Genomic DNA, 12,480 nt, shown 5'->3' with positions numbered 1-12,480 from the left:
TAGGTCGTAATGGTATTGTTGTTCTTAAAATTCAAATTCTATATTGCCCCATATTTGCATACAACCCATGTTCCATAGCATTTTCATGGAACATATGAATGTTGTTTCCAACTACAAATCAGCAACTGCGCTGTAAATCTGGATGCATATTGAATGTTGACATTGCCTAAATGCCAGTTTCTTTGCAAATGACAGGATAGGAACGTTTGCTAAAACGACTGCTACCCAGACTAGAGGAGAGGAGGGGGAGGCTGAGATACATTAGGCTTGTTAAGTTTCCGCTCAGAGGGAATGTCTCCAACCTTTGCTGTGCACCTTCCTATTCCCTCTGGAGCGAAATCCTGCAAATGCAGTTACTGTGATGGCCTTAAAACAAGTGTGCATTTAAATAAGCATTCAATCCATCAGTTATTGTGTCAATCAGTTCCGAGGTACATGGAGATGGATGGATGTCAATAAAGATGCTGTGGGTTTCCCTTGGAGGAGTGTGTGTGTTTTTGTGTATGTTTTCATGTGTGTGCGTATGTGGCGCTCACATGCAAAGTGCTTGTCATCCACTGTCTTTCTGCCTCCTGCACTGAGACACTGCTTTGTTCCAGGTCTGTCACATAGACCCCTCAACTGAGAGGGCCATCAACACTCCCAATACCAGTCCCCCAGCCACCTGTGTGTGTTAGTCTGAAGTAGTCGGAAGCGTCCCCCTCTTCCACTCCTCCCCTCCCCCCTCCTTTACTCTCCTCTCTCCCCCCTCCTTTCCTCTCCTCTCTCCCCCCTCCTTTCCTCCCCTCTCCTCTCTCCACCGCTCCCCTCCTCTCCTCTCTCCCCCATCCCCATCCCCTCCTCTCCTCTCCTCTCCTCTCCTCTCCTCTCTTCATCACATTCCCATTGGGTCAGAAGTTTACATACACTCAATTAGTATTTGGTAGCATTGCCTTTAAATTGTTTAACTTGGGTCAAATCCTTCGGGTAGCCTTCCACAAGCTTCCCACAATAAATTGGGTGAATTTTGGCCAATTCCTCCTGACAGAGCTGGTGTAACTGAGTCAGGTTTGTAGGACTCCTTGCTCGCACACACTTTTTCAGTTCTGCCCACAAATGTTCTATGGGATTAAGGTCATGGCTTTGTGATGGCCACTCCAATACCTTGACTTTGTTGTCCTTAAGCCATTTTGCCACAACTTTGGAAGTATGCTTGGGGTCAATGTCCATTTGGAAGACCCATTTGCGACCAAGCTTTAACTTCCTGACTGATGTCTTGAGATGTTGCTTCAATATATCCATATAATTTTCAATCCTCAGGATGCCATCTATTTTGTGAAGTGCACCAGTCCATCCTGCAGCAAAGCACCCCCATAACATGATGCTGCCACCCCCGTGCTTGATGTTTGGGATGGTGTTCTTCAGCTTGCAAGCCTCCCCCTTTTTCCTCCGAACATAACGATGGTCATTATGCCCAAACAGGTCTGTTTTTGTTTCATCAGACCAGAAGACATTTCTCCAAAAAGTACGATCTTTGTCCCCAAGTGCAGTTACAAACCGTAGTCTGGCCTTTTTATGGAGGTTTTGGAGCAGTGGCTTTTTCCTTGCTGAACGGCCTTTCAGGTTATGTCGATATAGGACTCGTTTTAATGTGGATGTAGATACTTTTGTACCTGTTTCCTCCAGAATCTTCACAACGTCCTTTGCTGCTGTTCTGGTATTGATTTGCATCACCAAAGTACGTTCATCTCTAGGAGACAGAATGCGTCCTTCCTGAGCGGTATGATGGCTGCGTGGTCCCATGGTGTTCATACTTGCGTACTATTGTTTGTACAGATGAACGTGGAACCTTCAGGTATTTGGAAATTACTCCCAAGGATGAACCAGAACTGTGGAGGTGTACAATTCTTGGTCTTGGCTGATTTCTTTTCATTTTCCCATGATGTCAACCAAAGAGAGACTGGGTTTGAAGATAGGCCTTGAAATACATCCACAGGTACACCTCCAATTGACTCAAATGTCAGTTAGCCTATCAGAAGCTAAAGCCATGACATCATTTTCTGGAAAATTTCAAGCTGTTTAACTTTTTATGGCTGCAGGGGCAGTATTGAGTAGCCTGGATGAAAATGTGCCCATTGTAAACGGCCAGCTCCTCAGTTCCACTCCCTGTTTTTTTCTGGGGGTGGCAGATTTTCAACCAAGCTCTCATTGAAATTACAGCGAGATATGGATGAGTTTTCACTTCCTATGCCTTCCACTAGATGTCAATAGTCAATAGAACTTTGTCTTATGACTCTAATGTGAAGGGGGGTCGAATGACACAGGAAATAGTCACCACTGCCACGACTTGACCATGCTTTCACCATGCGCGTTCACAGGGGAAGGACCTGCGTTCCACCGGTCATCTGAAGTCATTCTAATTCTCCGGTTGGAATGTTATTCAAGATATATGTAAACAACATTCTAAAGATTGATTCAGTACATCGTTTGACATGTTTCTACTGACTGTTACGGAACTTTTGGACATTTCGTCACGTTATAGTGGACGCGCTTTGTGACGTTGGAATTGTTTACCAAACGCGGTAACCAAAGTAGCTAATTGGACATAAATAACGGACATTTTCGAACAAATCAAGCATTTATTGTGGACCTGGGATTCCTAGGACTGCATTCTGATGAAGTTCATCAAAGGTAAGGAAACATTTAGGTAAGGAAACATGTATTGTCTGGTTTCTGTTGACTCCAACATGGCGGCTAATTTGGCTTCTGTTCTGAGCGCCGTCTCAGATTATTGCATGTGTTGCGTTTTCCGTAAACTTTTTTTGAAATCTGACACAGCGGTTGCATTGAGGAGAGGTACAGTGCCTTGCGAAAGTATTCGGCCCCCTTGAACTTTGCGACCTTTTGCCACATTTCAGGCTTCAAACATAAACATATAAAACTGTATTTTTTTGTGAAGAATCAACAACAAGTGGGACACAATCATGAAGTGGAACGACATTTATTGGATATTTCAAACTTTTTTAACAAATCAAAAACTGAAAAATTGGGCGTGCAAAATTATTCAGCCCCTTTACTTTCAGTGCAGCAAACTCTCTCCAGAAGTTCAATGAGGATCTCTGAATGATCCAATGTTGACCTAAATGACTAATGATGATAAATACAATCCATCTGTGTGTAATCAAGTCTCTGTATAAATGCACCTGCACTGTGATAGTCTCAGAGGTCCGTTAAAAGCGCAGAGAGCATCATGAAGAACAAGGAACACACCAGGCAGGTCCGAGATACTGTTGTGAAGAAGTTTAAAGCCGGATTTGGATACAAAAAGATTTCCCAAGCTTTAAACATCCCAAGGAGCACTGTGCAAGCGATAATATTGAAATGGAAGGAGTATCAGACCACTGCAAATCTACCAAGACCTGGCCGTCCCTCTAAACTTTCAGCTCATACAAGGAGAAGACTGATCAGAGATGCAGCCAAGAGGCCCATGATCACACTGGATGAACTGCAGAGATCTACAGCTGAGGTGGGAGACTCTGTCCATAGGACAAAAAGCAGTCGTATATTACACACATCTGGCCTTTATGGAAGAGTGCCAAGAAAAAAGCAATTTCTTAAAGATATCCATAAAAAGTGTTGTTTAAAGTTTGCCACAAGCCACCTGGGAGACACACCAAACATGTGGAAGAAGGTGCTCTGGTCAGATGAAAACAAAATTGAACTTTTTGGCAACAATGCAAAACGTTATGTTTGGCGTAAAAGCAACACAGCTCATCACCCTGAACACACCATCCCCACTGTCAAACATGGTGGTGGCAGCATCATGGTTTGGGCCTGCTTTTCTTCAACAGGGACAGGGAAGATGGTTAAAATTGATGGGAAGATGGATGGAGCCAAATACAGGACCATTCTGGAAGAAAACCTGACGGAGATTTGTCTTCCAACAAGACAATGATCCAAAACATAAAGCAAAATCTACAATGGAATGGTTCAAAAATAAACATATCCAGGTGTTAGAATGGCCAAGTCAAAGTCCAGACCTGAATCCAATCGAGAATCTGTGGAAAGAACTGAAAACTGCTGTTCACAAATGCTCTCCATCCAACCTCACTGAGCTCGAGCTGTTTTGCAAGGAGGAATGGGAAAAAATGTCAGTCTCTCGATGTGCAAAACTGATAGAGACATACCCCAAGCGACTTACAGCTGTAAACGCAGCAAAAGGTGGCGCTACAAAGTATTAACTTAAGGGGGCTGAATAATTTTGCACGCCCAATTTTTCAGTTTTTGATTTGTTAAAAAAGTTTGAAATATCCAATAAATGTCGTTCCACTTCATGATTGTGTCCCACTTGTTGTTGATTCTTCACCAAAAAATACAGTTTTATATCTTTATGTTTGAAGCCTGAAATGTGGCAAAAGGTCGCAAAGTTCTCCTCCCCTTTCCTCTCCTATCCTCCCCCCACCCACCCATCCTCTCTCCTCCCCTCCGCCTTATCCTCTCTCCTCCCCTTTCCTCTCTCCTCCCCTCCCCTATCCTCTCTCTTCACCTTTCTCATAAACTCCCCTCTCCTCTCATATCTTCGCCCCCCCTCCCCTATCCTCTCTCCTCCACTGTCCTCTCCTATCCTCTCTCCTCCCCTTTCCTTTCCTCTCCTATCCTCTCTCCTCCCTCCTACTCTCCTATCCTCTCTCCTCCCCTGTACTCTCCTATCCTCTCTCCTCCCCTTTCCTTTCCTCTCCTATCCTCTCTCCTCCCTCCTACTCTCCTATCCTCTCTCCTCCCCTGTACTCTCCTATCCTCTCTCCTCCCCTCCCCCCTATCCTCACCACACCCATCCTCTCTCCTCTCCTATCCTCTCTCCTCCCCTCTCCTCACCCTTCTCTTCCTATCCTCTCTCCTCCACCACCCATCCTCTCGCCTCCCCTCTCCTCTCCTATCCTCTCTCCTCTCCCTCCCCTCCCCTATCCTCTGCCGTCCCCTATCCTCTCTCCTCCCCTTTCCTTTCCTCTCCTATCCTCTCTCCTCCCTCCTACTCTCCTCTCCCTCCCCTCCCCTATCCTCTGCCGTCCCCTATCCTCTCTCCTCCCCTTTCCTCTCCTATCTTCTCTCCTCCCTCCTACTCTCCTATCCTCTCTCCTCCCCTGTACTCTCCTATCCTCTCTCCTCCCCTCCCCCCTATCCTCACCCCACCCATCCTCTCTCCTCCCCTCCCCTCCCATATCCTCTCTCCTCCACTTTCCTCTCCTATCCTCTCTCCTCCCCTCTCCTCTCTCCTCACCCTTCTCCTCCTATCCTCTCTCCTCCCCCACCCATCCTCTCACCTCCCCTTTCCTCTCCTATCCTCTCTCCCCTCCCCTCCCCTCCCCTATCCTCTGCCGTCCCCTATCCTCTCTCCTCCCCTCCCCTCCCCTTTCCTCTCCTATGCTCTCTCCTTCTCCTCCTCTCTTATCTTCTCTCCTATCCTCTCCCCCCCCCCTCTTTTATTCTCCTCTTCTCCCCTCTCCTCTGCCTTCCTCTCCTCTCTGCCGTCATTCCAACAGCTTCCTGCCAAGCCTGCCTCTATCTGGCCCCTCTACACACACACACACACACACACACACACACACACACACACACACACACACACACACACACACACACACACACATATGCAGGGCCCCAGACCTGGAAACATGGATTATTTAGATTGGCCCTGAGCCATCTCCCAGGCTGATTCTGAGAGCATGAGAGAGAGAGAGAGAGAGAGAGAGAGAGAGAGAGAGAGAGAGAGAGAGAGAGAGCATGAGAGAGAGAGAGAGAGAGAGAGAGAGAGAGAAAGAAAGAGAGAGAGGGAGAGAGAGAGAGAGAGAGAGAGAGCGAGAGAGAGAGAGAGAGAGAGAGAGAGAGCTGACTGGGGTGCCACATCAAGAGGCTGTGTTAACTCATGTGACGGACGCCTTTCCCCCGTCTCCTCTGACTGCCTGAGCGCCTCCACTCTGTTCTCTACATTTTTCTCAAGAAATGTAGGAAACATCTGAATACTGCTTTTTTCAAACTCCCCTGTCTTTTTTCAAACTCCCGAGTCACATATAACTAGCAATCTAGCTATTATTAAAGACACTTGAATATATAAAGTTGGTGTTCATGAATTCACTGAAAATCTGTATCTTTGGAACACATACAGTGTTAGTACAGCCTACACAGTACAGCCTATAGCTCAACTTACTGTACAGGTCCTCCTCAATACCTGATTCAATGCCATTCTAACAGCATATTCATAGCAATGGGATGTGATGCTAACATGTAACCTTAGTGTGGATGAATGATCTGTTGAGGCTACAATAAACATTATCCTTCTAATAGAATTACTGCCGAAAAGCTTAAAAAGAAAAATAGTGATTGTTTTACGAAGGCCCTTTGGTACAACTGCGATTTGGGAGGAGGTCTGTGTGTGTGAGTGGTGGTAAGAGGTGGTCAGAAGGGGGTGGTCTGTATATTTTATAATTTAATTTAAGATACCATCAACCCCACAGGCCTTTTTAGGTTGGAGGGTTTGTATTTTGTCCTGTAGTTCATTCAACGTAATTGGAGAATCCAGTGGGTTCTGGTAGTCTTTAAGAGTTGATTCTAAGATTTGTATTTGATCATGTATATGTTTTTGCTGTTTGTTCTTTGTTCTTTGTTAAAGAGCCAAAAAGATTTGAGAAGTGGTTTATCCATACATCTCCGTTTTGGATAGATAACTCTTCGTGTTGTTGTTTGTTTAGAGTTTTCCAATTTCCCAGAAGTGGTTTGATTCTATGGATTCTTCAATTACATTGAGCTGATTTCTGACGTGCTGTTCCATCCTTTTCGTAGTGTATTTCTGTATTGTTTTAGTGATTTACCATAGTGAAGGAGTTTGCTCAAGTTTTCTGGGTCTCTATGTTTTTGGTTAGATAGGTTTCTCGATTTATTTCTTAGGTTTTCTTCATCAAACCATTTGTCATTGTCGTTCATTTTCTTAGGTTGTCTGCTTTACATTTTTAGATTTGATCGGGAAGCTGAGAGGTCAAATATACTTTCTGTGAACTCTCTAAGAGACTCAGTGATGAAGTAGTCTACAGTACTACTGCCAAGAGATGAGCTATAGGTGTACCTACCATAGGAGTCCCCTCAAAGCCTAACATTGATTATGTACATACCCAGCATCCGACAGAGCTGCAGGAGTTGTGACCCCTTTTTGTTGGTTAAGTTGTCATAGATGTGTCAATGGGGGCATATGGAGGAGAGAATGCTGTCACCTCCAGGTAGGTGGTTGTATTGGCATGACAGAACAATTGCCTAATCTTACTTTGGAGATTACGTGATATATTTACAATATTTAGATTGAAAATCTCTCTCTCTCCCTCGCTCTGCCACTCTCTCTCTCTCTCTCCCTCGCTCTGCCACTCTCTCTCTCTCTCTCTCTCTCCCTCGCTCTGCCACTCTCTCTCTCTCTCTGCCACTCTCTCTCTCTCTCTCTCCCTCGCTCTGCCGCTCTCTCTCTCCCTCGCTCTGCCACTCTCTCTCTCTCTCTCTCCCTCGCTCTGCCACTCTCTCTCTCTCTCTCTCTCTCTCTCTCTCCCTCGCTCTGCCACTCTCTCTCTCTCTCTCTCTCCCTCGCTCTGCCACTCTCTCTCTCTCTCTCTCTCTCTCTCTCTCTCTCTCCCTCGCTCTGCCACTCTCTCTCTCTCTCTCTCTCCCTCGCTCTGCCACTCTCTCTCTCTCTCTCTCTCTCTCTCTCTGCCACTCTCTCTCTCTCTCTCTCCCTCGCTCTGCCACTCTCTCTCTCTCTCTCTCTCTCCCTCGCTCTGCCACTCTCTCTCTCTCTCTCTCTCTCTCTCTCTCTCACTCTCTGCCACTCTCTCTCTCTCCCTTGCTCTGCCACTCTCTCTCTCTCTCTCTCTCACTCTCTGCCACTCTCTGCCACTCTCTGCCACTCCACCAGACATGACTTATGATAGGAGATGAATTCCACTTACATGACTTTATTTAGGTCTGCAGAGCCATGCGATATAAATACTGTGGAACCACAGAGCCATCACCAGGAGCCATTCACATGGAAGCAAAGGGGGCTTGTTGCTTTACTCCCACAGGGTTTGGGACTTACATGAACTTAGTTCAGCATGCAGGGACATTGTTTAGGAAGCGTAGTGAATAAAGCGTTGGTTAAGTATGTTGAGCTCATTGCATACTTTGTGCCCTGGCTCCTCTATGAGCATGAGAACACTGTCACATGATTGTGATGTGAGGATGATGACTTCATGACTACAATGCTACCGTAACCACACTGACAGCCATGAAACTGACATTTAAAAATGATCAATGATGCCAAAGCTGATCTCATCATAGGCTAGACATAAACAATTAGACATGAGATCACTCACACAACAGAGGACAAAACAGAAAAATATTCGTATAAAACTGTAGTTTCTCACAATAAAATGACAGCTGTTAAGATTATTTTTTTAAGAAAAAAAAAGAAAAGAATACCAGCTCTATATGACATTAAAACGAATCGTTTTGAACTGATGGGAACTCCAGGTCCAGTTCAATAAGGGCTTTGAAGGAGTTGTGGATCTCAAAAAGGAGATAGACAGCCTCATGATTTCAGGTGATGGTCAGGATGAACTACTCGTTCCATGGATCACTGACCTAGGTCACTGCACTAGGTCACTGCACTAGGTCACTGCACTAGGTCACTGTACTAGGTCACTGCACTAGGTCACTGCACTAGGTCACTGTACTAGGTCACTGTACTAGGTCACTGTACTAGATCACTGCACTAGGTCACTGTACTAGGTCACTGTACTAGGTCACTGCACTAGGTCACTGTACTAGGTCACTGTACTAGGTCACTGTACTAGGTCACTGTACTAGGTCACTGCACTAGGTCACTGTCCTAGGTCACTGTACTAGGTCACTGCACTAGGTCACTGTACTAGGTCACTGTCCTAGGTCACTGTACTAGGTCACTGCACTAGGTCACTGTACTAGGTCACTGCACTAGGTCACTGTCCTAGGTCACTGTCCTAGGTCACTGCACTAGGTCACTGCACTAGGTCACTGCACTAGGTCACTGCACTAGGTCACTGTCCTAGGTCACTGCACTAGGTCACTGTACTAGGTCACTGTACTAGGTCACTGTACTAGGTCACTGCACTAGGTCACTGTACTAGGTCACTGCACTAGGTCACTGTACTAGGTCACTGCACTAGGTCACTGCACTAGGTCACTGCACTAGGTCACTGTACTAGGTCACTGTACTAGGTCACTGCACTAGGTTAGACGAGGTCTAAATGAGCCCCTAAGTCACTGTATATTCTCTTTATCCTAAAATGTTTACTTTATCCAGATGACGTCCTTTTAAAATTCTAAGTGGTTCCATTAGTCATGATCTCACTTATTTCATTGTAGAGTATTTCTGCATTCCTACTCGTTTAGTCTCACATGAACACACACAGGGACAGAGGTAAGCACTGACAGTATAGCTGGGATATATGTTTAAACAGAGCAATAAAGGCTCTGAGCACCGTAACACAACACAGACACAGAACTGCTACCGTGGTAAGTGTGTTTTAATATGAAAGCTAATGCTGCTACTAACTTGTGCTTAGTCGGCATTTCCTGTGAAAGTAGCAGGAGAAGAAAGAGACACTGGTTGACCTCAAGTGGATGCATTTAGCTCTGCAAGACAAGGCTGGTATTGACACAAACACTCTTGCCTTAGGCTCCGTCTAAACATTTGGCCTGGTTAAATCATTAAAGACTTCTCCAACAAGAGCTGTGTTATTGACCGTCACAAAAGCAGAATCTTGTGTTCAATTGGGAAAAAAGGACCTAGTGCGCAACATTGGAAAGTTCTATCGTTCTCTAGTATTCAAATAACTTTCCAAAAATATTTTGTGTGCATTATCCTTAATTTGTGTACTTTGTTTATTATATCATTCCAGTTTGAAGTCTGGTTATTTCGTTATGTTACTCAGGAGAGACAGAATAAATGAAATGTAAAGCACAACCCTATAACCCTTTGTAAGCCATGTCACTTCCAACCACTACTGCCAGCCCTTCACTTGGTCTGCGTATGACACTAAACAGAGTGTAGCCCAGGTCTTGCATGACTGGGGTAGACAGGCAGTGTTGTCAGGGCTGTGCTGTTGAGGAGTGCAGGGGAGTAAGGGAGGGGGGGGGGGGGGGTGCAGCCTAGGCCAGGGAGGGGCTAACAGAGAGAGAGAATGCCAGCTGCTCTGTTTGTTTGTGAAGAAGGCTCCTCTTAGCCGGGAATTCTGCAGGCGTTTCTCACAGGGACTTGTTTTGCAAGGGAACAAAGCTGAAACCATGGCGGCATGTCTCCCCCGAGGCTTTTTCAAAACAATTAATCAAATGAATACTCACGACTTCTGTGGCACAGACTTGGTTGCAGGCTTGTTAACGGGAACATTGCACCGCTCTGCAAAATAATTTCCATTTAATTGTCAGAGTGTTGTTTTTCATTAAACCCTGACCAAGAGTGAGCTTATTATAAATGTAGCTTATTCTGCCATATGTCACACATCATAACATTTCTTCCTAAATGGACAGCACTCCAGTTGTTACATCGTATAATGTCCTCCTATTAACATCATTTCAGACTGATTTAATCAGAGTATGGGTAGGAAGAATTTAAAAAGACTTACTTAGTCCAGCACATCCTGAGGGTATGTGTTGTGACTCCTGAGCAGAGAGAGAGAGAGATAGCGAGAGAGATAGAGAGAGAGAGAGAGAGAGAGAGAGGTGGAGAGAGGTGGAGCGAGAGAGAGAGAGAGAGAGAGAGAGAGAGAGAGAGAGAGAGAGAGAGTGAGAAACAGAGAGAGAGAGACAAAGAGAGAAATGGAGAGAGGTGGAGCGAGTGAGAAAGAGAGTGAGAGAAAGAAAACAAGTGTGCATGACATACATTAGCACACAGTGAGGTGATACAGGAGAACAAATGGGAGGGAAATAGCTCAACTGATGGACTTAATTGATTTTACACTAATACAATTAGACAGAGCACACAAATCCTGTTTCAGAGTACGGTGAGTGGGCTAGAGTAGGCAGCAAAATGTCTTAGTTAAAAGATGGCACCATTAAATCAGGATTTATAGACACAGGCTTATTATTAGGAATGTCAGCCAGGTCAAGCTATGAGCTTCAGACCTATTAAGACAGAAAGAAAATGGCTTTAGCTGCAAAATGAAGCATCAGAGGATTGGAGGCTAGGGAATGACCGCAGAGAGAAGAGGAGGAGAGGATGTGAAGGCTAGGACAGACACAGATGCTGGGAGCTAGCGGAGGCGAGGGGGAATGGGCTGAGGGACAATGGATCATAACGGGGCTAAATCACACTGTATTACAATGCGGCTAAAGTGAGCTGACAGGAGTTTCTTCATAAAAAGTCCATCCGGCAGGTGTATGCAGCCAGCCAAATGAAGTCCTATGGGCCCTGGTCAGAAGTAGTGCACTAGGTAGGGAATAGGGTGCCATTTGGGACAAATGCTCTCTCTCTCTCTCTGGTGCCATGGGTGTCTCACTGGTCCTTTACTGTGACAGAGTCTGACAGGCTCTCACTAGGACAACAGCTTTGGGTCCAATTTAATACAGACCCTTTTACTGGATGAGCTCTCCCTTCTGACTGCCACACAGATCACGTGATTACTGCTTACAAAACAAATACTGCTTAATAGAAGAAGCAGTAGTAGTAGTAACAGTAGTAGTAGTAGTAGTAGTGGTAGTAGTAGTAGTATTGATAGTAGTAGTAGTATTGATAGTAGTAGTAGTGATAGGAGTAGTAGTAGCAGTAGTAGTAGTAGCAGTAGCAGTAGTAGTAGTAGTAGTAGTAGAATTGATAGTAGTAGTGATAGGAGTAGTAGTAGCAGTAGTAGTAGTAATAGTGGTGGTAGTAGTAATAGTAGTAGCGATTGTAGTAGTAGTAGTGATAATAGTGGTAGTAGTAAAATTATGCAGAAAAATTAATCCATGCTTTTGTCACTTCTAGACTACTGCAATGCTCTACTTTCCGGCTACCCAGATAAAGCACTAAATAAACTTCAGTTAGTGCTAAATACGGCTGCTAGAATCCTGACTAGAACCAAAAAAATTGATCATATTTCTCCAGTGCTAGCCTCCCTACACTGGCTTCCTGTCAAAGCAAGGGCTGATTTCAAGGTTTTACTGCTAACCTACAAAGCATTACATGGGCTTGCTCCTACCTATCTCTCTGATTTGGTCATGCCGTACATACCTACACGTACGCTACGGTCACAAGACGCAGGCCTCCTAATTGTCCCTAGAATTTCTAAGCAAACAACTGGAGGCAGGGCTTTCTCCTATAGAGCTCCATTTTTATGGAACGGTCTGCCTACCCATGTCAGAGACGCAAACTCGGTCTCAACCTTTAAGTCTTTACTGAAGACTCATCTCTTCAGTGGGTCATATGATTGAGTGAAGTCTGGCCCAGGAGTGGGAAGGTGAACGGAAAGGCTC

At 45.2% G+C, this 12,480-nt stretch overlaps 1 protein-coding gene across 1 annotated transcript in view; it reads right to left on the bottom strand.

Annotated features, from left to right (window-relative positions):
* Positions 1 to 12,480, bottom strand: part of LOC110504399 (AF4/FMR2 family member 2) — a 288,511-nt gene that overhangs the window by 113,518 nt on the left and 162,513 nt on the right. The window contains exons 7-8 of the mRNA XM_036970067.1: positions 10,656 to 10,692; positions 10,375 to 10,429 (exon numbers count right to left, since the gene is read on the bottom strand). Coding sequence (XP_036825962.1) covers positions 10,375 to 10,429; positions 10,656 to 10,692 — 92 coding nt within the window. The remainder of the gene's footprint in view (positions 1 to 10,374; positions 10,430 to 10,655; positions 10,693 to 12,480) is intronic.

This window comes from Oncorhynchus mykiss, chromosome 31 (genome assembly GCF_013265735.2).
Source record: "Oncorhynchus mykiss isolate Arlee chromosome 31, USDA_OmykA_1.1, whole genome shotgun sequence".
In the NCBI taxonomy this organism is placed as follows: Eukaryota; Metazoa; Chordata; class Actinopteri; order Salmoniformes; family Salmonidae; genus Oncorhynchus; species Oncorhynchus mykiss.
This window is presented reverse-complemented; position numbering and strand designations above follow the sequence as displayed.